This window comes from Mirounga angustirostris, unplaced genomic scaffold (assembly GCF_029215605.1).
Source record: "Mirounga angustirostris isolate CCGP_5_RB_7025 unplaced genomic scaffold, mMirAng1.0.hap1 SCAF_7, whole genome shotgun sequence".
NCBI lineage: Eukaryota > Metazoa > Chordata > Mammalia > Carnivora > Phocidae > Mirounga > Mirounga angustirostris.
In genome coordinates, this window is record NW_026991715.1 from 32,120,059 (window position 1) to 32,145,602 (window position 25,544).

Consider the following 25,544-nt stretch of genomic DNA (forward strand, 5'->3'; position numbering starts at 1 on the left):
CATTTCAGAAGATCAAAAAAATCATCTGAAGAAAGTTCAATCTTTATTTTATATATTAGGCAATGCATTCCTTCTTTATTTGTTCCTATTGCAGTATATAAAATATTTAGTTTCACTGCCTTATGTACAATCCTTCCTCTAAAGTAAGCACAATACATGATTTTCTTTTTATAAACATTTTTTATTTAATAAATACATGATTTTCATTTCTACAGTTAAGTAAGTAATATTTTTAAATTTTAAAAAATGGTCTTCTACAAATATATTACTTACTCTGCAGAGGCTGGTAAGATGCTGATGGGAGATAAATGGGCACTGTAATCAAAGACAGACATTAGCTATAAAACTTTTTTTTTTTTTAAAGATTTATTTATTTATTTGACAGAGAGAGAGACAGCGAGAGCAGGAACACAAGCAGATGGGAATGGGAGAGGGAGAAGCAGGCCTCCCGCGGAGCAGAGAGCCAGATGCGGGGCTCGATCCCAGGACGCTGGGATCATGACCTGAGCCGAAGGCAGACGCTTAACGACTGAGCCACCCAGGCGCGCAGCTATAAAACTTTTCAATACTAAGTAACTACAAAAAGAGTTGCACTACCTTGACACAATCAGGAAAGCAAGCACCAAGTTTTACATTCATTTCTGGAAGAGTAGGATTCTAATTTTCTAAAGAATTTATTTTTCAGGGGCACCTGGGTGGCTCAGTCAGTTAAGCATCTGCCTTCCACTCAGGTCATGATCCCAGGGTCCTGGGATCGAGCCCTGCGTCGGGCTACCTGCTCAGTGGGGAGTCTGCTTCTCCCTCTCCCTCTGCCTCTCCCTCTGTGCTCGCGCTTGCTCTCTCTCAAATAAATAAGTAAAATCTTTTTTAAAAATTATTTTAAAAAATTTATTTTTCACACAAAAAACTAAATATACATACCTGTGTGTGTGTGTCCCGACTATTTCATCTGGTGCTCACTTGGAGAAACACTGACCTATATTCCAAGGCTGAAGGGGAAAAAAGTGGACTACTATCCCAACAAAACCACCTCATCTAGGATAATACAAGGCCTCAATGCTTACTCTGTACTCCTTGCCAGAATTAACAGCATATGCTACTACTCAGAGGATGTTCTCAAGTTACGAAAAAGGCAAAATCGATACTAAAATCATACTACCTCATTCACTGTACCATTAACAGGCATTCCTTAGCAAATTTTGCACCACAGTATCTACTGATACTTATAAAAATATAGATAACATCTTCATTTTGACCATAGTTAAAAGTTCAACTGAAACCCACAAGGAGATGTGGATACCACTAAAATGTTTAAAATTAAAACAAAGTGCTGGTAAGGATGTGAAGCAACTAGAACTTTCCTATATTGTTGCTGGAAATTTAAAATGTCCCAACCACTATGGAAACCAGTTTGGCACTTCCTTATACAACTTACCAAATGAGCCAGCAATTGTACTTCTGGGTATTTACTCAAGAGAAGTGAAAGCATAATTCCTTTAGAAGACTAGCACAAGGGGCGCCTGGGTGGCTCAGTTGGTTAAGCAACTGCCTTCGGCTCAGGTCATGATCCTGGAGTCCCGGGATCAAGTCCCACATCAGGCTCCCTGCTCGGCGGGGAGTCTGCTTCTCCCTCTGACCCCCCCATCTCATGCTCTCTCTCAAATAAATAAAATCTTAAAAAAAAAAAAAAAAAAAAAGACGAATAGCACAAGCATAGAGGCTTTATTCACAACAGCCAAACAAAGGTATCAAACCAAACAGGTGAAAGCAGACACAAGGTGTGGGACATCCCTACAATGGAATATGCTCAGTATTTTTTTTAAATAAAAGGTACAAACAGGGGCGCCTGGGTGGCTCAGTTGGTTAAGCGCTGCCTTCGGCTCAGGCCTTGGTCCTGGGATCATGCCCCCCATCAGGTTCCCTGCTAGACTGAGAGCCTGCTTCTCCCTCTCCCTCTGCTGCTCTCCCTGCTTGTGCTCTCTCTCCCTCTCTCTGTCAAATAAAGAAAAAAATCTTAAAAAAAAAAAATTAATTTTTTAAAATGAATAAATGAATGGTACAAACATCTGAAATACACAACAACATGAATCTCAACATTATGTCAAGCAATGATGCCAGACACAAAAGAGTACCCACTGTAGGAGATTCCATTTACATGAATTTCTAAAACAGGCTAAACTTATCTATACAATGACAGAAAGCAGATGAATGGCGGTCTGGGGCCAGACTGTTGGGTGATGGAAAGTCTGTCTTGACTGTGGTGGTTCTTAACAGGTATATATGTGTACGTGTGCATTTATAAAATGAGTGCATGTTACTGCGTAAAAGTTGTAACCTCAAAGTTGATTTTTAAAGGAAAAAAATCACTAACAGGAAAAAAAAATCTAAAAAGCCATATAGCAGCTACTTTTGGCAAACAGGGACATGGAGTATTTGAGAAGGAGCAAGTAACCCAAGTGGTGCTTATACAAGTTTAGTGTTTGATAATTCAATGACTTTATGATTTCTGAACTTTTCTGTATGTATGTGACTCTTCAATAAAAAGTTATTTTTAGAAAGTAAATGTAGGGGCGCCTGGGTGGCTCAGTCATTAAGCATCTGCCTTCGGCTCAGGTCATGATCCCAGGGTCCTGGGATCGAGCCCCGCATCAGGCTCCCTGCTCGGCGGGAAGCCTGTTTCTCCCTCTCCCACTCCCCCTGCTTTGTGTTCCCTCTCTCGCTGTGTCTCTGTCAAATAAATAAATAAAATCTTTAAAAAAAAAAAAAAAGTAAATGTAATTAGTTTTATGAAGATCCCCTATAAATGTGCCAACACAAACACTAACCAACATAAGGAACAGAGTCTATCAGATTAATATGCTCAGGATTCACTCTGGAAAACAGTATGGAGGGTCCTCAAAAAGTTGAAAATAGAACTATCCTACAACCCAGCAAATGTACTACTAGGGATTTACCCCAAAGATACAAATGTAGTGACCCGAAGGGGCACGTGTACCCCAATGTTTGTAACAGCAATGTCCACAATAGCCAAACTATGAAAGAGCCCAGATGTCCATCGACGGGATGAATGGATAAAGATGTGGTATAAATTACTAGAACTCATACAGCAATTCAGTAAAGTGCCAGGATACAAAATCAATGCACAGAAATCAGTTGCTTTCTTATACACTAACAACGCAACTGTAGAAAAAGAAATTAGAGAAACTATTCCATTTACAATAGCACCAAAAACCATAAGATACCTCGGAAGAAACCTAACCAAAGAGGTAAAGGATCTATACTCTAGGAACTACAGAACACTCATGAAAGAAATTGAAGAAGACACAAAAAGATGGAAAAACATCCCATGCTCATGGACCGGAAGAATAAACACTGTTAAAATGTCTATGCTACCCAGAGCAATCTATATCTTCAATGCCATCCCGATCAAAATTCCAATGACATTTTTCAAAGTGCTGGAACAAACAATCCTAAAATTTGTATGGAATCAGAAAAGACCCCAAATCGCCAAGGAAATGTTGAAAAAGAAAAACAAAGCTGGGGGCATCATGTTGCCCGATTTCAAGCTATATTACAAAGCAGTGATCACCAGACAGCATGGTACTGGCACAAAAATAGAAATGAAACAGAACAGAGAGCCCAGATATGGACCCTCAACTCTATGATCAAATAATCTCTGACAAAGCAGGAAAAAACATGCAATGGAAAAAAGACAGTCTCTTCAATAAATGGTACTGGGAAAATTGGACAGCCACATGCAGAAGAATGAAACTCGACCATTCTCTAAAACCATTCACAAAGATAAACTCAAAATGGATGAAAGACCTCAATGTGAGACAGGAATCCATCAATATCCAGAACATAGGCAATAACCTCTTTGACACTGGCCACAGCAACTTCCTTCAAGATACATCTCCAAAAGCTAATGAAACAAAAACAAAAATGAACTTCTGGGACTTCATCAAGATAAAAAGCTTCTGCACAGCCAAGGAACAGTCAACAAAACAAAGAGGCAACCCACAGAATGGGAGAAGATATTTGCAAATGACACTACAGATAAAGGACTGGTATCTAAGATCTATAAAGAATTTCTCAAACTCAACACCCAAAAAACAAATAATCAAGTCAAAAAGTGGGCAGAAGATATGAAAAGACACTTCTCTGAAGAAGAGATACAAATGGCCTACAGACACATGAAAAAATGTTCATCATCATTAGGCATCAGAGAAATTCAAATTAAAACCGCACTGAGATACCACCTTACACCAGTCAGAATGGCAAAAATTGACAGGGCAAGAAACAACAAATGTTGAAGAGGTTGTGGAGAAAGGGGAACCCTCTTACACTGTTGGTGGGAACTCAAGTTGGTACAGCCACTTTGGAAAACAGTGTAGAGGTGCCTCAAAAAATTAAAAATAGAGCTACCCTATGACCCAGCAATTGCACTACTGGGTATCTACCCCAAAGACACAGATGTAGTGAAAAGAAGGGCCATATGCACCCCAGTGTTCATAGCGGCAATGTCCACAATAGCCAAACTGTGGAAAGAGCCGAGATGACCTTCAACAGATGAATGGATAAAGAAGATGTGGTCCATATATACAATGGAGTATTACTCAGCCATCAGAAAGGATGAATACCCAACTTTTACATCAACATGGATGGGACTGAAGGAGATTATGCTAAGTGAAATAAGTCAAGCAGAGAAAGTCAATTATCATATGGTTTCACTTATTTGTGGAACATAGGGAATAGCATGGAGGACATTAGGAGAAGGAAGGGAAAAATGAAGGGGGGGAAATCGGAGGGAGAGATGAACCATGAGAGACTATGGACTCTGAGAAACAAACTGAGGTTTTAGAGGGGAAGGGGGTGTGGGGATGGGTTAGCCCAGTGATGGGTATTAAGGAGGGCACGTACTGCATGGAGCACTGGCTGTTATATGAAAACAATGGATCGTGGATCACCACATCTAAAACCAATGATGTATTGTATGGTGACTAACATAACATAATAAAATAAAATTAAAAATAAAAAAGATGTGGTGTATATATATATATATATATATATATATATACACACACACACACACACACACACACACACACACACACAATGGAGTATTACTCAGCCATTTGCAATGACACGGATGGAACTAGAGGGTATTATGCTAACCAAACTAAGTCAATCAGAGAAAGACAATTATCATACGATCTCACTCATATGTGGAATTTAAGAAACAAACAGAGGAGCATAGGGGAAAGGGGGGCAATAAAACAAGATGAAATCAAAGAGGGAGACAAATCATAAGAGTCTTTTTTTTTTTTTTTTTACAGATTTGATTTATTTATTTGACAGAGACACAGCGAGAGAGGGAACACAAAGCACGGGGAGTGGGAGAGGGAGAAGCAGGCTTCCCACCGAGCAGGGAGCCCGATGAGGGGCTCGATCCCAGGACCCTGGGACCATGACCTGAGCCGAAGGCAGACGCTTAATGACTGAGCCACCCAGGTGCCCCACCGTAAGAGATTCTTAATCATAGGAAACAAACTGAGGGTTGCTGGAGGGGAGCTGGGTGGGGAGATGGGGTAACTGGGTGATGGGTATTAAGGAAAACGTGATGTAGTGAGTGCTGGGTGTTATATAATACTAATGAATCACTGAGCCCTACACCTCTGAAACTAATAATACATTATATGTTAATTAATTGAATTTAAATTAAAAAAAGAAAAATATTCTCAAGGTCCTCTATAGGAAACCAAATAAACATCATTTAGCATTCATGCAGTAACCTTCAGGTCTCCCTCACAGCAAACACATGAATGGCAAATTGCATAACTGCTTTATCAGACAACAGTAAGTCATCCTGGTTTGGCACACTTAACATTAACATCTCTCAGCTTTATTAAAAAAAATTAACTGCCAATATTATGCTAGTTTTTATGAATGGATTATTCTTAGTTCAAAATGCTTTCATGCTGATACCCTCAAGGGAAGTACTTAAAAACATTTTCAAACTTAAGTAACATTTTTGAGCTTCATTTCTGAAGGAAACAGTGGGGAGAAAAATCACATATATGTGCACAAAGAAGAGTTTAGCCAGGGCCCATTTCTAGTAGTTTCAGGTGAAAGTTAGTATTTAGTGACTTTTGCAGAAAAAAATAAAAAAAGATAAATGAAGCTCTTTCTACAGAGTGCTTAAATGTCAATTAAGGTTAGATCTTTTTCTGTTATTTTGCTACAATGATTTGTTGTTTACATATAGGGTTGCCTATTTAATTTTAAAAGTTAAATCTCTACATGGTCTGATCAGTTATATTTTACTCAGTAATACTTGCAATTTCTAAGCTTAGATATAGTACATATTTATATGATCAAAAATATTTTTAATAACTAACTGTAATCCACTGCCAGTGTAGTATGTTGAATGGTGTGAAGAAAATTATAAATCCAACATCCTTCCCTTCAACATTTAATTTGTGATTTCTGGTGCACTTTGACTTCACCTTACACCAAAATCTCCAGAAGTTCTAAAAAAAAAAAATCCGTGGAAACAAATGAAAATGAAAACACACCTGTTCAAAACCTCTGGGATGCAGCAAAGGAGGACGTAAGAGGGAAGTATATAGCAATACAAGCCTTTCTCAAGAAACAGGAAAGTTCTGAAATATACAACGAACCTTAGACCTAAAGGAGCTGGAGAAAGAACAGCAAATAAAGCCTAAACCTAGCAGAAGATAATTAATAAAAATTAGAGCAGAAATCAATGAAATAGAAACCAAAAGAACAGCAGAACAGATCAATGAAATGAGGAACGGTTCTCTGAAAGAATAAGATTGATAAGCCCCAGGCCAGACCTATCAAAAAGAAAAGAGAAAGGACCCTAATTAATAAAACCATGAATGAAAGAGGAGAAATCATAACCAACACCAAGGAAATACAAACAATATTAAAAACATATCTTGAGCAACTATATGCCAAAAAATTAGGCAATCTGGAAGAAATGGATGCATTTCTGGAAACTTATAAAATACCAAAACTGAAACAGGAAGAAATAGAAAACCTGAACAGACCCAAAGCCAGTAGTAAGGAAACCGAAGCAGTAATCAAAAATCTCTCAACAAACAAAAGTCCAGGGCTGGATGGCTTCCCAGGGGAATTCTACCCCACTTTTTTTTTTTTTTAAGATTTTATTTATTTGACAGGGACAGAGAGAGGGAGCAAGGGAGCACAAGCAGGAGGAGTGGAAGAGAGAGTGAGAAGTAGGCTCCCCGCTGAGCAGGAAGCCCAAGGCAGGGCTCAATCCCAGGACCCTGAGATCACAATGACCTGAGCCGAAGGCAAACGCTTAACCAACTGAGCCACCCAGATGCCCCTCTACCACACATTTAAAGAAGAATTAATACCTATTCTTTTTTGTTTTTAAGATTTTATTTTATTTATTTTTTAGAGAGCAAGCGAGAGAGAAACAGCATGAGAGGGGAGAGGGTCAGAGGGAGAAGCAGGCTCCCCACTGAGCCAGGAGCCCGATGTGGGACTCGATCCCAGGACCCTGGGATCATGACCTGAGCCAAAGGCAGACGCTTAACATCTGAGCCACCCAGGCGCCCTACCTATTCTTCTTAAGCTGTGTCAAAAAAAAAAAGAAAGAAATGGAAGGAAAACTTCCAAACTCTTTCTATGAGGCCAGCATTACCTTGATCCCAAAATGAGACAAAGACCCCACGATAAAGGAGAATTACAAACCAATATCTCTGATGAGCATGGATGCAAAAATTCAAGATACTAGCCAATAGGATCCAACAGTACATTAAATGGATTATTCACCACCACCAAGTGGGGTTTATTCCTGGGCTGCAAGGTTGGTTCAACATCCATAAATCAATCAATGTGATACACTACATTAATAAAAGGATAAAAACCATAGGATTCTCTCAAAAGATGCAGAAAAAGCATCTGACAAAGTATAGCATCCTTTCTTGATTAAAACTCTCCAGAGTGTAGGGATAGAAGGAACATACCTCAATATCATAAAAGCCATATACAAAAAGCCCACAGCGAATATCATTCCCAACAGGGAAAAACTGAGAGTTTTTCCCCTAAGGTCAGGAACATGGCAGGGATGTCCACTATCACCACTGTTGTTCAACACAGTACTAGGAGTCCGAGCCTCAGCAATCAGACAACAAAAAGAAAAAGCATCCGAAATGGCAAAGAAGAAGTCAAACTCTCACTATTCGCAGGTGACATGATACTCTATGTGGAAAATCCAAAAGACTCCACCCCGAAATTGCTAGAACTCATACAGGAATTCAGCAAAGTGGCAGGATACAAAATCGATGCACAGAAATCAGTTGCATTTCTATACACCAACAACGAGACAGAAGAAAGAGAAACTAAGGAGTCGATCCCATTTACAACTGCACCAAAAACCATAAGATACCTAGGAATAGGGGCGCCTGAGTGACTCAGTCGTTAAGCACCTGCCTTCAGCTCAGATCATGTTCCCAGAGTCCTGGGATCGAGTCCCACATTGGGCTCCCTGCTCCACCAGGAGCCTGCTTCTCCCTCTCCCACTCCCCCTGCTTGTGTTCCCTCTCTTCACTGTGTCTCTCTCTGTCAAATAAATCAGTAAGATCTTAAAAAAAAAAAAAAAAAAAAGATACCTAGGAATAAACCTAACCAAAGAGGCAAAGGATCTCAGAAAACTATAGAACACTCATTAAAGAAATTGGGGAAGACACAAAGAAATGGAAAAACGTTCCATGCTCATGGATTGGAAGAACAAATATTGTTAAATGTCTATGCTACCTAGAGCAATCTATACATTCAATGCAATCCCTATCAAAATACCATCAACTTTTTCACAGAGCTGGAACAAATAATCCTAAAATCTGTATGGAACCAGCAAAGACCCCAAATACCCAGAGGAATGTTGAAAAAGAAAAGCAAAGCTGGTGGCATCACAATTCCGGACTTCAAGCTCTATTACAAAGCTGTAATCTTCAAGACAGTATGGTACTGGCCCAAAAACAGACATGTAGATCAACGGAACAGAATAGAGAACCCAGAAATGGACCCTCAACTCTATGGTCAGCTAATCTTCGACAATGCAGGAAAGAATATCCCATGGAAAAAGGACAGTCTCTTCAACAAATGGTGTTGGGAAAATTAGACAGCCACATGCAGAAGAATGAAACTGGACCATTCTCTTACACCATACACAAAAATAGACTCAAAATGGATGAAAGACCTAAATGTGAGACAGGAATCAAAATCCTAGAGAACATAGGCAGGAACCTCTGTGACCTCGGCCACAGCAACTTCTCATTAGACACATCTCCGAAGGCAAGGGAAACAAAGGCAAAAATGAACTACTGGGACTTCAGCAAGATAAAAAGCTTTTGCGCAGCAAAGGAAACAAACAGTCAACAAAACCAAAAGACACCCTACAGAATGGGAGAAGGTATTTACAAATGTCTTATCAGATAAAGGGCTAGTATCCAAGATCTATAAAGAACTTATCAAACTCAACACCCAAAGAACAAATGATCCAATCAAGAAATGGGCAGAAGACATGAACAGACATTTCTACAAAGACGACATCCAAATGGCCAACATCATTGCTCAACAAATGCTCAACATAATTCAGCATCAGGGAAATACAAATCAAAACCACATTGAGATACCATCTCACACCAGTCAGAATGGCTAAAATTAACAAGTCAGGAAACAACAAATATTGGCAAGGATGCAGAGAAGGGTAACCCTCTTACACTCTTGGTGGGAATGCAAGCTGGTACAGCCTTACTCTGGAAAACAGTATGGAGGTTCCTCACCAAGTTAAAAACAGAGCTACCCTAGGACCCAACAATTGCAATACCAGGAATTTACCCCAAAGATACAAATATAGTGATCCAAAGGGGCACCTGCACCCCAATGTTTATAGCAGCAATGTCCACAACAGCCAAGTATGGAAAGAACCCAGATGTCCATCGACAGACGAATGGATGAAGAAGATGTGGTGTGTATATGTATACATACACATACACAATGGAATAGTACTCAGCCATCAAAAAAAGAAATCTTGGGGCACCTGGGTGGCTCAGTGGGTTAAGCGTCTGCCTTCAGCTTGGGTCATGATCCCAGGATCCTGGGATCGAGCCCCACATCAGGCTCTCTGCTCAGTGGAGAGCCTGCTTCTCCCTCTCCCACTGCCCCTCCCCCCAGCTCATGCTCTCTTGCTCTACCTCAAATAAATTAAAAAAATCTTAAAAAAAATAAAATTTTATTTAATTTAAAAAAAGGAAATCTTACCACTTGCAATGACGCAAATGGAACTATAGGGTATTATGCTAAGCAAAAGAAGCCAATCAGAGAAAGACAATTATCATATGATTTCACTCATATGTGGAATTTAAGAAACAAAACAGAGGAGCATAGGGGAAGAGGGGGAAGAAATAAAACAAGATGAAATCAGAGGGAGACAAACCATAAGAGACTCTTAATCACTGGAAACAAACTGGGGGTTGCTCAAGGGGAGGGGGATTGGGGGATGGGATAACTGAGTGATGGACATTAAGTGCTCATTACACGTGTTATACACAACTGATGAATCACTGAACTCTACCTCTGAAACTAATAATATACTATATGTCAACTGAATTTAAACAATAAGAAAAAAAATTTTTTAAGGCTATGTATTGATCAAAAAAAAAGTCAACATAGTGGTTTCCTTTAGTGGGTGAGGTGGGTGGAGATCAGTATTGTGAGAACTACTGGGGTGCTATCAGTGTTTATTTCTAGATCTGGTTGCTGGTTACAAAGGTAGACAGATGCTTTGACTAACTTGGTTTTGTTATACATTTGTTTTATGCCTATTTCTGTATACATGATTTATTTTCCAAATTTTTAAAAAAGCTTTTAAAAAATAGATTTCTGGGGCCTTCCCCAAATCTCTGAGGTAGGGCCCAAAAGTCTACATTTTTTATAAGCACCAGTGATGACTCTCACCCACACTAATAAGTTAAAGAAGTTAAAGTTGCTAGATCAATTTCCACCCTTCAAAACGACTAAACTTTAATAAAATGTTCCAGTTATCTAAAAAAGAGCCAAAAAGAGGAAAAGTTCTAATGGTCTTATACTGGATGGATAGGCAGAGGAATTAATCACTTTGTTTTCTATCCCCTTTTTTTAAAGATTTTATTTGTGAGAGAGAGAGAGGGAGAGAGCAAGAGCACACAAGCAGGGGGAGCAGCAAGCAGAGGGAGAAGCAGGCTTCCCACTGAGCAGGAAGCCGGATGTGGGACTTGATCCCAGGACTGGGATCACGACCTGAGCCGAAGGCAGACACTTAACTGACTGAGCCACCCAGGCGTCCCTGTTTTCTACCCCCTTTTTTTTTTTTTAAGATTTTATTTATTTATTTGAGAGAGAGAATGAGATAGAGAGAGAGCATGAGAGGGGGAAGGGTCAGAGGAAGAAGCAGACTCCCTGCCGAGCAGGGAGCCCCATGCGGGACTCGATCCCGGGACTCCAGGACCATGACCTGAGCCGAAGGCAGTCGCTTAACCAACTGAGCCACCCAGGCGCCCTCTACCCCTTTTTAATGATATTGTAACAATAAAGGTTCTTTAGCCCCAAAGAATATGCAGGGACAATCAAATAAACAGCTTTCAATAAACCCTCTTCCCACCCCGAAAAGCCGTAGTAAATAAATCCAATAAATAGATTTTGTACTTTTAAGTCAGATTGTCACTCATAAGGCTACAAACTTGACTGTACAACTTCACTCTCCGAGCTTGTAAAGGACAAAGGAATGATTTGGTTTTCAGATTTCAAAGAATTTAATTATTCTGTATTTTCAGACTGTAGCCAATTTCTTTGGGTAGAAAGCATTTATGCACAAACCATGGCTAACACTTATCTATGGCTGTAAAAACTATTTATCAGTACAGTTATGCCATCTGTATCAGCAACAAAATAGCAGTGGTATCATAAGGATGTGAGTTCTGATTAATAAAGACACAAGAAAAATAATCGCAGACAAATTTAAGGTCAAATTACTTACGTACTATATAGACAAATGCCATAAAGACCACCTTTATGCTGTTTTCACTAAACCCCCCAAAAAAGACCAGACTAAAAGAACCAACAATAAATTACAAGGGTCATGCGTATTTTAAAGTCCTCAGTCAAGTATAATGCTAAAAGATTATAGTCATTCTCTGACCTTTTTCTCCCTTCTGTTAACTTTACTTTTAAATCTGCCTACAATCACATAATCTTCTTGAGAACATTACATAAAATCAATCTTGCAGCCATTTATTCCAATTACGAGATTCTGTAATTCAAATACAGTGATCATAGGGAAATATTATTTCAATTTCCCAATTACAAATATTTAATGTTACAAATAACGCTACAATAAAAGTACTGTAACTCTGCTTCAGTTAAATCTGATACAGATCATTTTACCTGTGCAACAGAGCTCTGCAAGCCATTCTGAATCCATGGCATCTCCCAACAAAAACATCAGATAAAGAGACTTCAAACACCATGAAGGATGGTGATGGGCTTATAAAAACTGCCGAGCAATTATCAGAGCTGCAGTCTAAATGGAAGCAGGCTGCAACATGAGGTCACTACTCATAAGGCGAGACCTAATCAAGAGTCCACAAATTCTTCCCAAGTCTGTGCAATTTTGCAGGACACAGGAAAAAGGGGACAAAATTTTGAATGTGGGTAGAAGTTCTATAAGAATATTTAAGCCTAATCCAATGTAAAGCAGAAAAACCAATCTGTTTGTTTTCATAAGCCATACTACACTATTCAAGGATATGTTATGACAAATAAGAAATTGATAAAACAGATGTACAATAGGTACAGTACTACTACTGTTCACTTATTATCCATATTTGGAAAAGCATTAGTGGTTAATTTTTCTAATCTAAAATTAGGATGATTTCCATATAATTTATGCTAAAACCACACCAAAATTATCATTTTAAAAAATGGTGATTTCAAAAAGTAAATATATGTTTAAAAAAACTAAAATCATATACGCCTTTCAAGCCAAAAGCAAAAAACCCTTTCTTCACTTTCCCCATCAACTTGGGAATATCCTATACCTATGACAAGAATAAAATGAAAGAAAGATTCCTTACTATTAGAAAGTAGATTAAGTTATAATAACCACAAGTCTTTAAGATATTAAATGCAGGCAACCCTCTCGGGTCCCCTCCCTCTTTGGGAGCTTTGTATTTATCATTCAATAAACTTTACCACTGCTCAATAAACTTTGCTTTGCTGACCACCAAAAAAAAATAATAAAATAAAATACTAAATGCATCATTTATAGGGCAAGGGCACAGAGAAGAAAGAAACTATCAATATCTATTATGCTCTGGCACTTTAAAGGAACTTTTACTTTAATAAACCTTTCTTATGGGGGCACCTGGGTGGCTCAGTCGTTAAGCGTCTGCCTTCGGCTCAGATCATGATCCCAAGGTCCTGGAATCAAGCCCCGAATCAGGCTCCCTACTCAGCGGGAAGCCTGCCTCTCCCTCTCTACCCCTGCTTGTGTTCCCTCTCTTGCTGTCTCTCTCTCTCTGTCAAATAAATAAATAAAATCTTTAAAAAAAAAATAAAAAATAAAAAAATAAACCTTTCTTATGAATTAGAGCATAAATTCTACTTTTTTCCACCCAATATTTCTGATACTTCCACCAAAGTACATTCTCCTCCTAAGTGGAACCCAGCTAGTGAAAACATGGTGAATCGGAGTGCCTGGGTGGCTCAGTTGTTAAGCGTCTGCCTTCGGCTCAGGTCATGATCCCAGGGTCCTAGGATCGAGCCCCGCATCGGGCTCCCCACTCCACGGGAAGCCTGCTTCTCCCTCTCCCACTCCCTCTGCTTGTGTTCCCTCTCTCGCTGTGTCTCTGTCAAATAAATAAATAAATAAATCTTTAAAAAAGAAAACATGGTGATTTGATAAAAATCTGCCAAATGAATATTCTGCAAACTATCTGATTCAATGGATGAAAGAAAAGGGAAAAAGTTATGACTACTTTTTTCACCCATCTGTAGTCAGGTGAAGGTCCATTTCCTCAGCAATAAGGCATCCACAGAATGAAATTGGAAAGACTAATCTCAAAATCCTAAACTCAGAGCTCTTCCTCAATCACTACACCTTCTTTTCTGCATTGTATCAAAAAGAACAAACCATCAGAAACCAATGATCTCACAAAAATGAAGCCTTAGTTGGGCACTTCGGTGGTTCAGTTGGTTAAGCATTTGCCTTCAGCTCAGGTTATGACCTCTGGGTCCTGGGATCGAGTCCCACATCAGGATTCCTGCTCACTGGGGCGGCTGCTTCTCTCTCTCTCTCTCCCCCTCCCTCTACCCCACCCAACCGCTCATTCTCTCTCTCTCTCTCTCTCTCTCTCTCTCTCTCAAATAAAGTCTTAAAAAAAAAGAAGAAGCCCCAGCACCAATAGCCCATAAAAACAACACTGAAATTTCCATTTCTAAATTCCAAGTTTTAGCAAAGCATTAAAAGCACAACTGTGGGGATGCCTGGATGATTCAGTCAGTTAAGCATCCCACTTTTGATTTCAGCTCAGATCATGATCTCGGGGTCATGGGATCCAGCCCGACGTCAGGTTCCTCTGGGTGTGGAGCCTGCTTCGGATTCTCTCTCCCCCTCTGCTGCCCAACCCACACGCACTCTTTCTCTCTCAAAGAAAAAAAAGGGGGGGGCACAACTATAAATGAATGCCAATTAACTTTTTGATGTGTAGTTCTGTAAACATGAGCATAAATTAAAATTTGCCTACACCTCAAGCCTACCTAAAAGATTATGAGGCACAAATTTAAGAAAAGTTGAGAACTTTTTCAAAACGTTCCCACCTCTCTTTAAATTTTTTAAAGGTCAGGGCGCCTGGGTGGCTCAGTCAGTGAAGTGTCTGCCTTCGGCTCAAGTCATGATCCCAGGGTCCTGGGATCGAGTCCCACATTGGGCTCCCTGCTCAGCAGGGAGTCTGCTTGTCCCTCTCCCTCTTCCCCTCCCCCCACCTCATGCTTTCTCTCTAATAAATAAAATCTTTTTTCTAATTTTTTTTTTAATTTTTTATTTATTTGACACAGAGAGAGAGGGGGAGAGAGGGCGAGAGCAAGCACAAACAGGGGGAGGGGCAGAGGGAGAAGCAGGCTCCCCGCCGAGCAGGGAGCCCGATGCAGGGCTCGATCCCAGGGCCCTGGGATCATGACCTGAGCCGAAGGCAGCCGCTTAACCAACTGAGCCACCCAGGCGCCCCTTTTAATATTTTATTTATTTATTTGACAGAGAGAGAGAGACCACAAGCAGGGAGACCGGCAGGCAGAGGAAGAGGGATAGGGAGAAGCAGCTCCCTGCTGATCAAGGAGCCTGATGCAGGGCCTGATCCCAGGACCCTGAGATTATGACCCGAGCTGAAGGCAGACACCCAACCAACTGAGCCACCCAGGTGCCCCAAATAAATAAAATCTTTAAAAAAAATTTTTAAAAGGTAAAAATTCCCCTAAAATCTGTACATTTAAATAGCAAAGCTAAATAACAGATAAATATGTAGATAAAAAACAATTCTTTATCTATGGATAAAAGGTACTTTGAAACTGATCTTGAGATTTCCCTGGAACTCATGGACAGACTGATGCTTTTTGTGTACTCTAAGCTACCTAAACCTAAACCCCACCATTTTTTTCTCTCTGCAGTCAGGTCAAACTGTCACAAAATATGCCTAATAGCAAACAATATAAAGAAATAACAGATGTTGGTGTTTGGCTCAGTCAGTTAAGTATCTATCTGCCTTTGGCTCAGGTCTTGATCCCAGGATCCTGGGATCTGAGCCCTGTGTTGGGGCTCCCTGCTCAGCAGGAAGCCTGCTTCTCCCTCTTCCTCTGCCCCTTCCCTCCACTTGGGCACATGCACACATGCTCTCTCAAATAAATAAAATCTTAAAAAAGAAAAAAAGAAAGAGGGGTGTCTGGGTGGCTCAGTCGTTAAGCATCTGCTCGGCTCAGGTCATGATCCCAGGGTCCTGGGATCGAGCCCCGCATCGGGCTCCCTGCTCCACGGGAAGCCTGCTTTTCCCTCCCCCTCCCCCCGTTTGTGTTCCCTCTCTCGCAGTCTCTCCGTCAAATAAATAAAAATTTAAAAATCTTTTTAAAAAATTTTTTTAAAAAAGAGAGAAAAGAGAGAAAGAACGAACAGATGCATAAACAGACCAATCAATACCACCGCTACATAAATATTTAAACCACTGGTTGTCAAAGGATGGTCTGTGAACCAAAAGACCAAAACTATTTTCATAATATTTGCCTTTTTCACTGTGCTGACATTTGCATGATGATACAAAGTCAATGGTAGAAAAAAATGCTTGAGGTCTTATCATAAATCCAGGCAAGTGGTACCAGACTGTACCATGGCCACTGCATTCTTTACCAGAAAACCACCTGTAATTTTTTTTTTTAAAGATTTTATTCATTTATTTGACAGAGAGAGACACAGCGAGAGCAGGAACACAAGCAGGAGGAGTGGGAGAGGGAGAAGTAGGCTTCCAGCCATGCACGGAGCCCGATGCGGGGCTCGATCCCAGGACCCTGGGATCATGACCTGAGCTGAAGGCAGACGCTTAACGACTAAGCCACCCAAGTGCCCCGCCACCTGTAATTTTTTAAAACGGGACAAGTCCTTGATGAAGAAGCAGTAAAAATTATTAATTTTACTCAGCCCTGAATACACTTCATTTCATTATTTGGTGTGACAAAATGGGAAGCACACATAAAACACTTCTGCTGCAGAGTATAGTACAATGCTTGTCTGGTCTGAACTGCGAGCTGAAGTTTTATCATGGAACTTTCAACTGAAAGATAGGCTGACAGAAACTATGGTTATTCCAACCTAAGTATCTGGCAGTCTGAGCAAGACTGATACTTCAAGAAAAAGCAAGTGAAAGTACTGATAAAATTTGAGTTTTCAAGCAAAAATTTGAATTCTGGAAAATCTTATTTTTACCATAAACTCATTAATGCCCCAGTACTTGAAAGATGTTTTTGATATAATCAGTGTTGATATTAAAGAATGTGAACTGTTGATATTATGTAACAAAATGTATCATCATTTGGGAGAACTGAGTAACTCCCTGAAGCCGCATTTTCTAAATGCCCAATATACCCAAAATCAAGCATGAATAAAATAATCACAGCACCAGAAAGACTAAAAGATCAGAGCTGAAAAATTCACAGATAATGGTTTCAGGTTTGTAATACAAATAACTTTGAAGCTGCTACTTACTATGTTTTGGTCTATTATCAAAGAAGAATGGACACAATTATCTGGAAAGGCTATAAATGTTCTATTTCCAACTACTGGTGTGATGGCAAATTTTCTTGACATACTTTAACCAAAATAACATAAAGCAAGGAACGCAATACAGAGGAAAATGCAAGAATTCAGCTGTCTTCTACTAAGCCAGACATTACAGACATTTCTACCGTAAAAATATAAAACAAGCCACTAAAAAATTTTTCACTAAAAAGTTTTTTGGAGATTTTGGAAAACAAAGTTACATTTAAAAATTTTACATTAACAGGGCCCCCAGGTGCCTCAGATGGTTAAGCGTTTGCCTTCGGCACTGCCTCGTGATCTCGAGGTCCTAGGATCGAGCCCCATGTCCCACTCCCGGCTCAGCGGGGAGTCGGCTTCTCCCACTCCCTCTGCTTCTACCCCTACTTGTGCTCTCTCTCTCAAATGAATAAATAAAATCTTTAAAAAAAAATAAAAAAATAAAAATTTTACATTAACATGTAATGGGTTTATTGCTACTTTAAAAATATAAATTTCTCAGTTTTAATTCCTAATATAGTAAATGCCAATAGTTATAATCCACAGAAACAAAAGTTCTTTGGGTCCTAAATAATTTTTAAGTGTGTAAGGGGGTTATAAGATCAGAAAGTTTGAGAACTGCTGACCTAAAACTAATAAAGGAGGAGGGATTTTTCAACCAAAAAACTGTTAGGTTAAAAAAAGAAAAAAACAAGGGGTGCCTGGATGGCTCAGTCGGTTAAGCGTCTGCCTTCAGCTCAGGTCATGATCCCAGGGTCCTGGGATCGAGTCCCACATCCGGCTCCCTGCTTGGTGGGTAGCCTGTTTCTCCCTCTCCCCCTGCTCATGTGCTCTCTCTCTCTTTCTCCCTCTCTCTCTCACACTTTCTCTCAAATAAGTAAATAAAATAAAAAAAATAAAAAAAAACCATAGAAACAAACAAAAAAAAACCTCTTAGGTCATAAATAGCTGTATATAAGCATCTTCCCAACTACAACTCTACAAAAAAACACTTCCAGTGACTTAAATATGCTGTTTTAACTTATAATATGGTAAATGCTCATAGGTATAATCAACATTAACAAAGGTCTTTGGAGTCGTCAATAATTTTTAAGAATGTAACATGTGAAAACAAAAAGTTTGAGAACTGCTATTTTAAACCATCACTAAATGTTTACTTCCCTTAGGTTTCTAACATATTTTCCCACAGCTACTTGTGAAGAGAAACAGAGTACCTACCTAATACTATGAACTACCTCTCAGAAAAACTCAAAAAGATGGAACATTAAAAGCTACCAAAAGTTCGGGCGCCTGGGTGGCTCAGTTGGTTAAGTAACTGCCTTCGGCTCAGGTCATGATCCTGGGGTCCCAGGACTGAGTCCCGCATCGGGCTCCCTGCTCAGCAGGGAGTCTGCTTCTCCCTCTGACCCTCCCCCCCTCTCATGTGCTCTCTCTCTCTCTCATTCTCTCTCTCAAATAAACAAAATCTTAAAAAAAAAAAAAATTACCAAAAGTTCAATCACCAGTATCCACTAATTCCCTAGAACAAATTTATACATAGCTCCCTATATATATGCTAGGGCTTGTACATTCTAGGGATATTTCTCCCCTATTTTTCTTTCATCCATGGTGGACAATCAAAAAATGTATTTTTTTTAACCTTCATGCAATCAATCAGCCAAAACCTCTCTGCCTGCCGCTCCCCCTGCTTATGCGCTCGCTCGCTGACAAATAAAATCTTAAAAAATAAATAAATAAAAAATAAAGCTTCCTAAACAGTGTATCCAATGACTCCACCTATGCCCTAAGATAGTGCCTCTACCCTACCACACTTACAAAGTTTACACAGTATGCCATGTAAATAGTATCCCTTCACACATGAAAAGCTTGGAAAGAATTATCTTAATGCATCACACCGTTCTCTCCTTATAGCCTAACAACCTAGTAGTAGCCCAGAAGTTGGAAGTACAAGTCAATTCAACCACTGTATCTTTCCATTTCCAAAGGTTCTTACATTTTACCCAACTCAACTAAAAACATACTAAAAATACAAAAACAAACTTTAAAAAGAAATGTAAAAGGTTATATCTTGAAAAAAAATGTATACATATATATGTGTATATATGTGTATATATATATATATAAACGCTAGGGGCGCCTGGGTGGCTCAGTTGGTTGAGCATCTGCCTTGAGCTCAGGTCATGATCTCGGGGTCCTGGGATTGAGCCCCACCTCAGGCTCCCTGCTCAGTGGGAAATCTGCTTCTCCCTCTCCCTCTGCTGCTCCCCCTGCTTATGCTCTCTCACCCTCTCTCTCTCTCAAATAAATAAAATCTCTAAAAAAAAAAAAAAAGTGAGAGAGAAGTATAAAGGCTAATATCTGAAATTTTCTTAGCAAGTTTGCTTAAAATTTTGTTGTTCTTTTTCATACACAAATCAATCTTTTTTTTTTTTTAAAGAGAGTGAGCAAGAGAGAGAGCACAAGCAGGGGAAGGGGCAGAGGGAGAAGCAGACTCCCCACCGAGCAGGGAGCCCGATGTGGGGCTCCATCCCAGGACCCTGGGATCATGACCTGAGCCGAAGGCAGATGCTTAACTGACTGAGCCACCCAGGAGCCCCCATACACAAATCAATCTTTCACACATTGTTACAATTTGCATGATTTAGTGTTTCAGTGTATCTACATCTAGAATAAAATGTTCAAAAGCTAAGGTTCTTTCAACTGAAATACTACCTTGTTGACGCTGTAACACTATTTGGTTCCAGGATGTTTTCAGTCATCCTTAATTGTACCACCTCTGCCATGTCACTTGATTTTTCTGCACCCTCTTCTGGAAGTTCTTCTATATGTTCCAGCTTTTCATCTTCCTCTTCTTCCTCAGAAAGTTCATTAACCTATATAAATAAGAGGAAATTGAAAATCAAAATTTAATACAATGGTTAATTGACATTATCTAAGATATACTATTCTAAGAAAATTTTAACACAACTCATTTTTTACTTCATTTCCTAGGACCAATTTTCCTAATGGACTAAATAATTGCCAACTCTCCCCATATTAGAAGAAAACGAAACCAAACTTAACATTTTAAAGCACAAAGTGATGATTACCTTAGTATATCACTAAAAATATGAGTAAGAATGTAAACAACGAAAAGCCTGCACACTGTAGTTAGTTAACATTAAAAAATCTTCATTTCTTAACCAATCAGTTTTATAGACTGATAGTTATAAAGACTTATAACTGACCTCTCCAATTTCCACGTGCATTTAACAAGTGATTTTAATATAGGATAAGCGCTGGAAGAGGGCAGAGACATTTTGCCTTAAGGTGTTAACTATGTTTTAGAAAATGTCAGCTAACTTCTAAATGATTCAGATGGAGTTTTTCATGAAGAGACTGGACCTCACAAGGGGGAATTCATTGCTTTGGTCAGTAGCACAACTCAAGGCTATAATTCTCTTTCTGGCAGGGGCTATAAAATGTCTTCCATTATCAAGCTGGCTACATAAGTAAACAATCACTCTAATAAAAAGACAATGAATAATATCAGAGAAGGAAAACCAACAAAATATTTCCAAATGAGAAATAACTTTTCAAGCTACCCCAAAGAAGAAACTAGCCATAAATTGTCTTAACATCTTTTATAATTTAATATTAAGTCATTAAAAACACTGAGCAGTAAACATATACTTTATCCATTCTAGCCAAATGCACTGGAAATACCTAAAATAAATTCACCACTATGTGTAAGAGTGGTGCTCTTTCCAGACAGTCAAACATAGTTGCTAGAATACCCTCAGAAGTAAACTTTAACCAGAAGATAGGTAATTTCTCTGTGGCATTCTACCACACTCATAATCAGCAAATACAGACTGCCTGCTTTCAAGTGTAATACAGTAAGTACTTAAAAGCCAGACTCTGAAGGCAGAAAGATGTATGTTCACATTCCTACTGGGCCCTTTACCACCCCTCAACTTACTTAACTTCTCCAGGCCTATGAATAAAATGGAGATGCTGTACATACTGCCTACCTATGCTCATAAGGCTAGTTGAAAGGATTAAATAACATATGCAAACTCTTCTATAGTGTCTACACATACTAAGCAATAAATAGCTATCATTATAACTGGAATTGTTATTTCTATATAGCACAGAGCCTAGTTTCTACATGTAACATCACTTTTTTTTTTTAGAAAACCAGACAGTATTTGCCACCCAAACTAAAGCAGGAGCTCTCAACCACTGGTGTATCAAGGTCACTAGTTATCTGGGTTACTAAAAATTCATTATTAACAATACTACTTAAAGACCTCAATTTGTGAACCACTTACTTCATATATATAAACCATATGCAGCAGATTCAGCTGAATTTGTTGTGCTTCTAAATGCTAACCCTCATCTATCCCCTATCATGTTGAACAATGATGAAAATACTAAAAATCATTAAGTGATTAACTGAAAGGTAAGATTTATACACAAAGGTAAAAATTTCATATAGTAAATCAGTTTTTAAACTGAATCAAATGGAAAGTAACCCTCATTTTCCTTGTATTTAATAAATTAATGAAATTCAAGAATATACTTAACATCCACCTGGTAACTCAAGCAAGAAAAAATAATGGCAAGAAAATATTGTTTTCAGAGATATTAAATGGGAATTACTGTGGCTGATCAATAAAGATTTGGGCACCACAGTAGAATATTAAAAAAAAATTTTTTTTTTAAGATGGTTATTTAAACTGAGAGTAAGTATTTATTCACTCCACAAATTTCTAGTACAGAGTACTGCTATTTTTAACATGCTACAGCATGTTTTAAAAACTAGTATGTGCCTACAGTCAATAGCTCTTAGGAACTACAAATACCTTATACTCAATTACACTGAGTATATTATATTCAATTCAATAAGCTTTATGTAAACTAATTGACATTGTCCAGTATTTTCACCAATAATCATCCAGTAAGATATGACATGAAAAGTAGCCTAATAGGATTTTCTTTTCCCCCATCCCATCTCCCAGGCCTCCCAATGTAACTTCCTGCAGTAAGAAATGACTAAATTAGTTTGGGTAAGAGTATTAAAAACTTAAAAATGCCATCTCTCACCCCACACTTCAAAAGTTCTTAATCCTCTCCTTGTCAACCTGACCTTCTGTTTATCAATGCTCTATCTGTTCCTAAGTTATTCTGAACCTGCCCTATATATGCAACTGCCTCAACTCCATTCATGGAAAACCACTCACTCCACTTATGGAAAACCCTCATCCATACTTACATCTCTTCTTCCTTTGACTGCTGTAATTCCCTTCTCTAGGGTCTCGTGAAATGCCTGCTCTCCAGACTCCAGCTTGTGGAGAACGCTGCTACCTGCCTTCTCAAATGTATAAAGAAACATTAATTATCACCTACATCTTCAAACCACTCTACTGAATTTGCATTCATGTAGGGATCCCATACAAAGAACGTGTCCACCAACTCTGGGTCATTTCTCAAACATTCCCTAGTCATCATCGCCAGTCATCTCTCTCACACTATTAATAGAAATATCTACCACCTTGAAAAGGTCTAGCAGCCAAATACTTGCATTAACGGGATGAAACTCCAAGAGAAGAGAGCACGAGATTAACTTTGCTTCCTTCAAATATCACAATCAGAAGAAAAATAATCAAAGCACTGCAAAGATGGACCAGGTCTACCCATATCTTTAAATATGGGAATAAGAAATTAGCAGTATTTAAATTAGGCCAATTTGAAAATACAACCAAAATGTGCTAAGTTTGAGGAAATTTTACTTTCACTCAATACATTATCACTTCAGCCTCACAAGTCAAATTGAAGTTATTACATCTGCTTCAAAGAAAGCAAGCTTTCAGATATCTGTTCTACTATTGTAACCTATAGTTCAGAAATGTGATTAAAATACATAAGAAACCAGATTCAGGAAATTAGCAATATGGGCCAAAATAATGAAATATACATCCCTGTCTCCTACAACTCACAGCACTACTCCATTTATTGAGTATATTCTACTCAATATGCTAACATCCTCTTTTCTTTTTTAAAGATTTTATTTATTTATTTGAGGGGGGGGGTGAGAGCAGGGGGAGGAGCAGAGAGAAAGGGCTGCAATGAGCACAGAGCCCAACATGGGGTTCAATCTCATGATCCTGAGATCAAGACCTGAGCCGAAATCAAGAATTGGACACTCAACTGACTGAGGCACCCAGGCACCTCTAACATCCTCTTTTCTATCCACAGGCAAATCTACAGAATTCAACATTATGTCCTGGTGTTAATTAACCACTATTCTATTTAATGTAAAGCACAACATATGTTAAGTTTTCTTAACATTTTCTAGTGTTTAAAGAAATATAAAAATACAAATGCATTACATGTGAGTTATTCCACTGTACGTAAGGAAGCTGAAAGTAGCAGAAATATCAGAATTACACCACAACATAAAACATAGTCAAGGCATACCCTGAAGACTTCAGTCATCAAGATATAAATATTAGGGCAAACTGGCATCATCATTTTCTTACAAGTCAAATCATCTTAGAAATGTAGAAAATGAGTAACACACACGTATGCATATTATTTCATTTTGAGCAGCCATTAATTTTAACTAAAGAAATCACTAAACTAAAACATAATTTAAGATTTTTTTTTAAGATTTTATTTATTTATTTGAGAGAGAGAATGAGAGAGAGAGAGAGAGAGAGCATGAGAAGGGGGAGGGTCAGACGGAGAAGCAGACTCCCTGCTGAGCAGGGAGTCCGATGCGGGACTCCATCCCGGGACTCCAGGATCATGACCTGAGCCGAAGGCAGTGGCTTAACCAACTGAGCCACCCAGGCGCCCAAGATTTTTTTTTTTTTAAATAACCTCTACACCCAACTTAGGGCTTGAGCTTACAACCCTAAGATCAAGACTCGCATGCTCTACTAAATGAGCCAGCCAGGCACCCCTCAACTAAAACTTAATTTAAAGAAAAGAAGAGGCACACAAGTCCCCAAAGATGGGATTTCTTGTAGGCATCAAAAGACATTAATGATTTAAGGAATATCTACCTCCTTGCCCTCTTCTTGTCATTTTATTTTTTTTAAGTTTTTTAAGATTTTATTTATTTATTTGAGAGGGAGAATGAGACAGAGAGAGCATGAGGGGGGTAGGGTCAGAGGGAGAAGCAGACTCCCTGCTGAGCAGGGAGCCCGATGCAGGACTCGATCCTGGGACTCCAGGATCATGACCTGAGCCGAAGGCAGTCGCTTAACCAACTGAGCCACCCAGGCGCCCTTGTCATTTTCTTTAAAGCAAGAATAATTTTGAAGGGATGTGTCAATTTTTTATTCTAACTAAGTTTTTAAGTCAGGAACTGTATATGATAGTTAGAAGTTCAAAAAATACGCCAAAAGTTCCATGGATCACTGATTCTGGCTACACATTCTACCCACCCACTTGGTTTACTTCACAAATGTATACATATGCACATTGTTTTCATCCTCAGTTTACACATTACAAACTGCATGTTACAGTTTCCTTAAAGTTCCTGGTACTTGAAAAGAAAGGGGGGGGAGGAAAGGAAGGAAAAAGGGAAGAAGGGAAAATCAGACAATGATATGAATGCTTACATAAAGAAAACATGGAAAACTAAGGAAGGTCTCAACTCCAAATATTAAAAAGACTTATCCATTAAAGTTCACAACAGTACAGAAACTCTTAAAAAAAAACGATGGGCTACCCAGAAAATAAAACTCCTAAATTCACATTATCAGAACCAAGACCTGTAAGAACTAATGAAAATCTGTATGATAAACTACCTTTCAAGAGTTCCTGCCTCCTAATCTAAAAACAAATGAAGAGAAGCCATCCAATGTGCATCAATAAATAATAACCATATAATTAATCATCAAAACCTGGATACACACGAGAGTGAAAAGAAGAGCTACTAATAATTACATGAGAAGGAGATATAAACCAGGACTCTTCTGAGAAAATGGGGTATACTATCACCTTTTCAAGTAGAGATCAGTACAATAAATCAAATAAATCATAATGTTGCATACATACAATAGAGATCTATGCAGTGGAAACAAAAGAATATGCTCTCTATATTCCAGTAAGAAAAGACTTCCCAATACACTATTAACTGACTTAAAAAAAAAAACCCATGGTG

General features: G+C 38.8%; 1 protein-coding gene across 8 annotated transcripts in view; it reads right to left on the reverse strand.

The window, feature by feature from the left end:
- FAM13B (family with sequence similarity 13 member B) overlaps positions 1-25,544 on the reverse strand; it is an 80,114-nt gene that overhangs the window by 31,786 nt on the left and 22,784 nt on the right. For 4 of the 8 annotated variants that reach the window (XM_064595948.1, XM_045893010.3, XM_045892981.3 and 1 more), the window contains 3 exons: positions 22,644-22,739; positions 20,099-20,259; positions 274-315 (listed from right to left, as the gene is read on the reverse strand). In XM_064595948.1, the coding sequence (XP_064452018.1) occupies positions 274-315; positions 20,099-20,259; positions 22,644-22,739 (299 nt within the window). The remainder of the gene's footprint in view (positions 1-273; positions 316-20,098; positions 20,260-22,643; positions 22,740-25,544) is intronic. The other 4 variants (XM_045893027.3, XM_045893021.3, XM_045892990.3 and 1 more) reach the window with 3 other exon arrangements.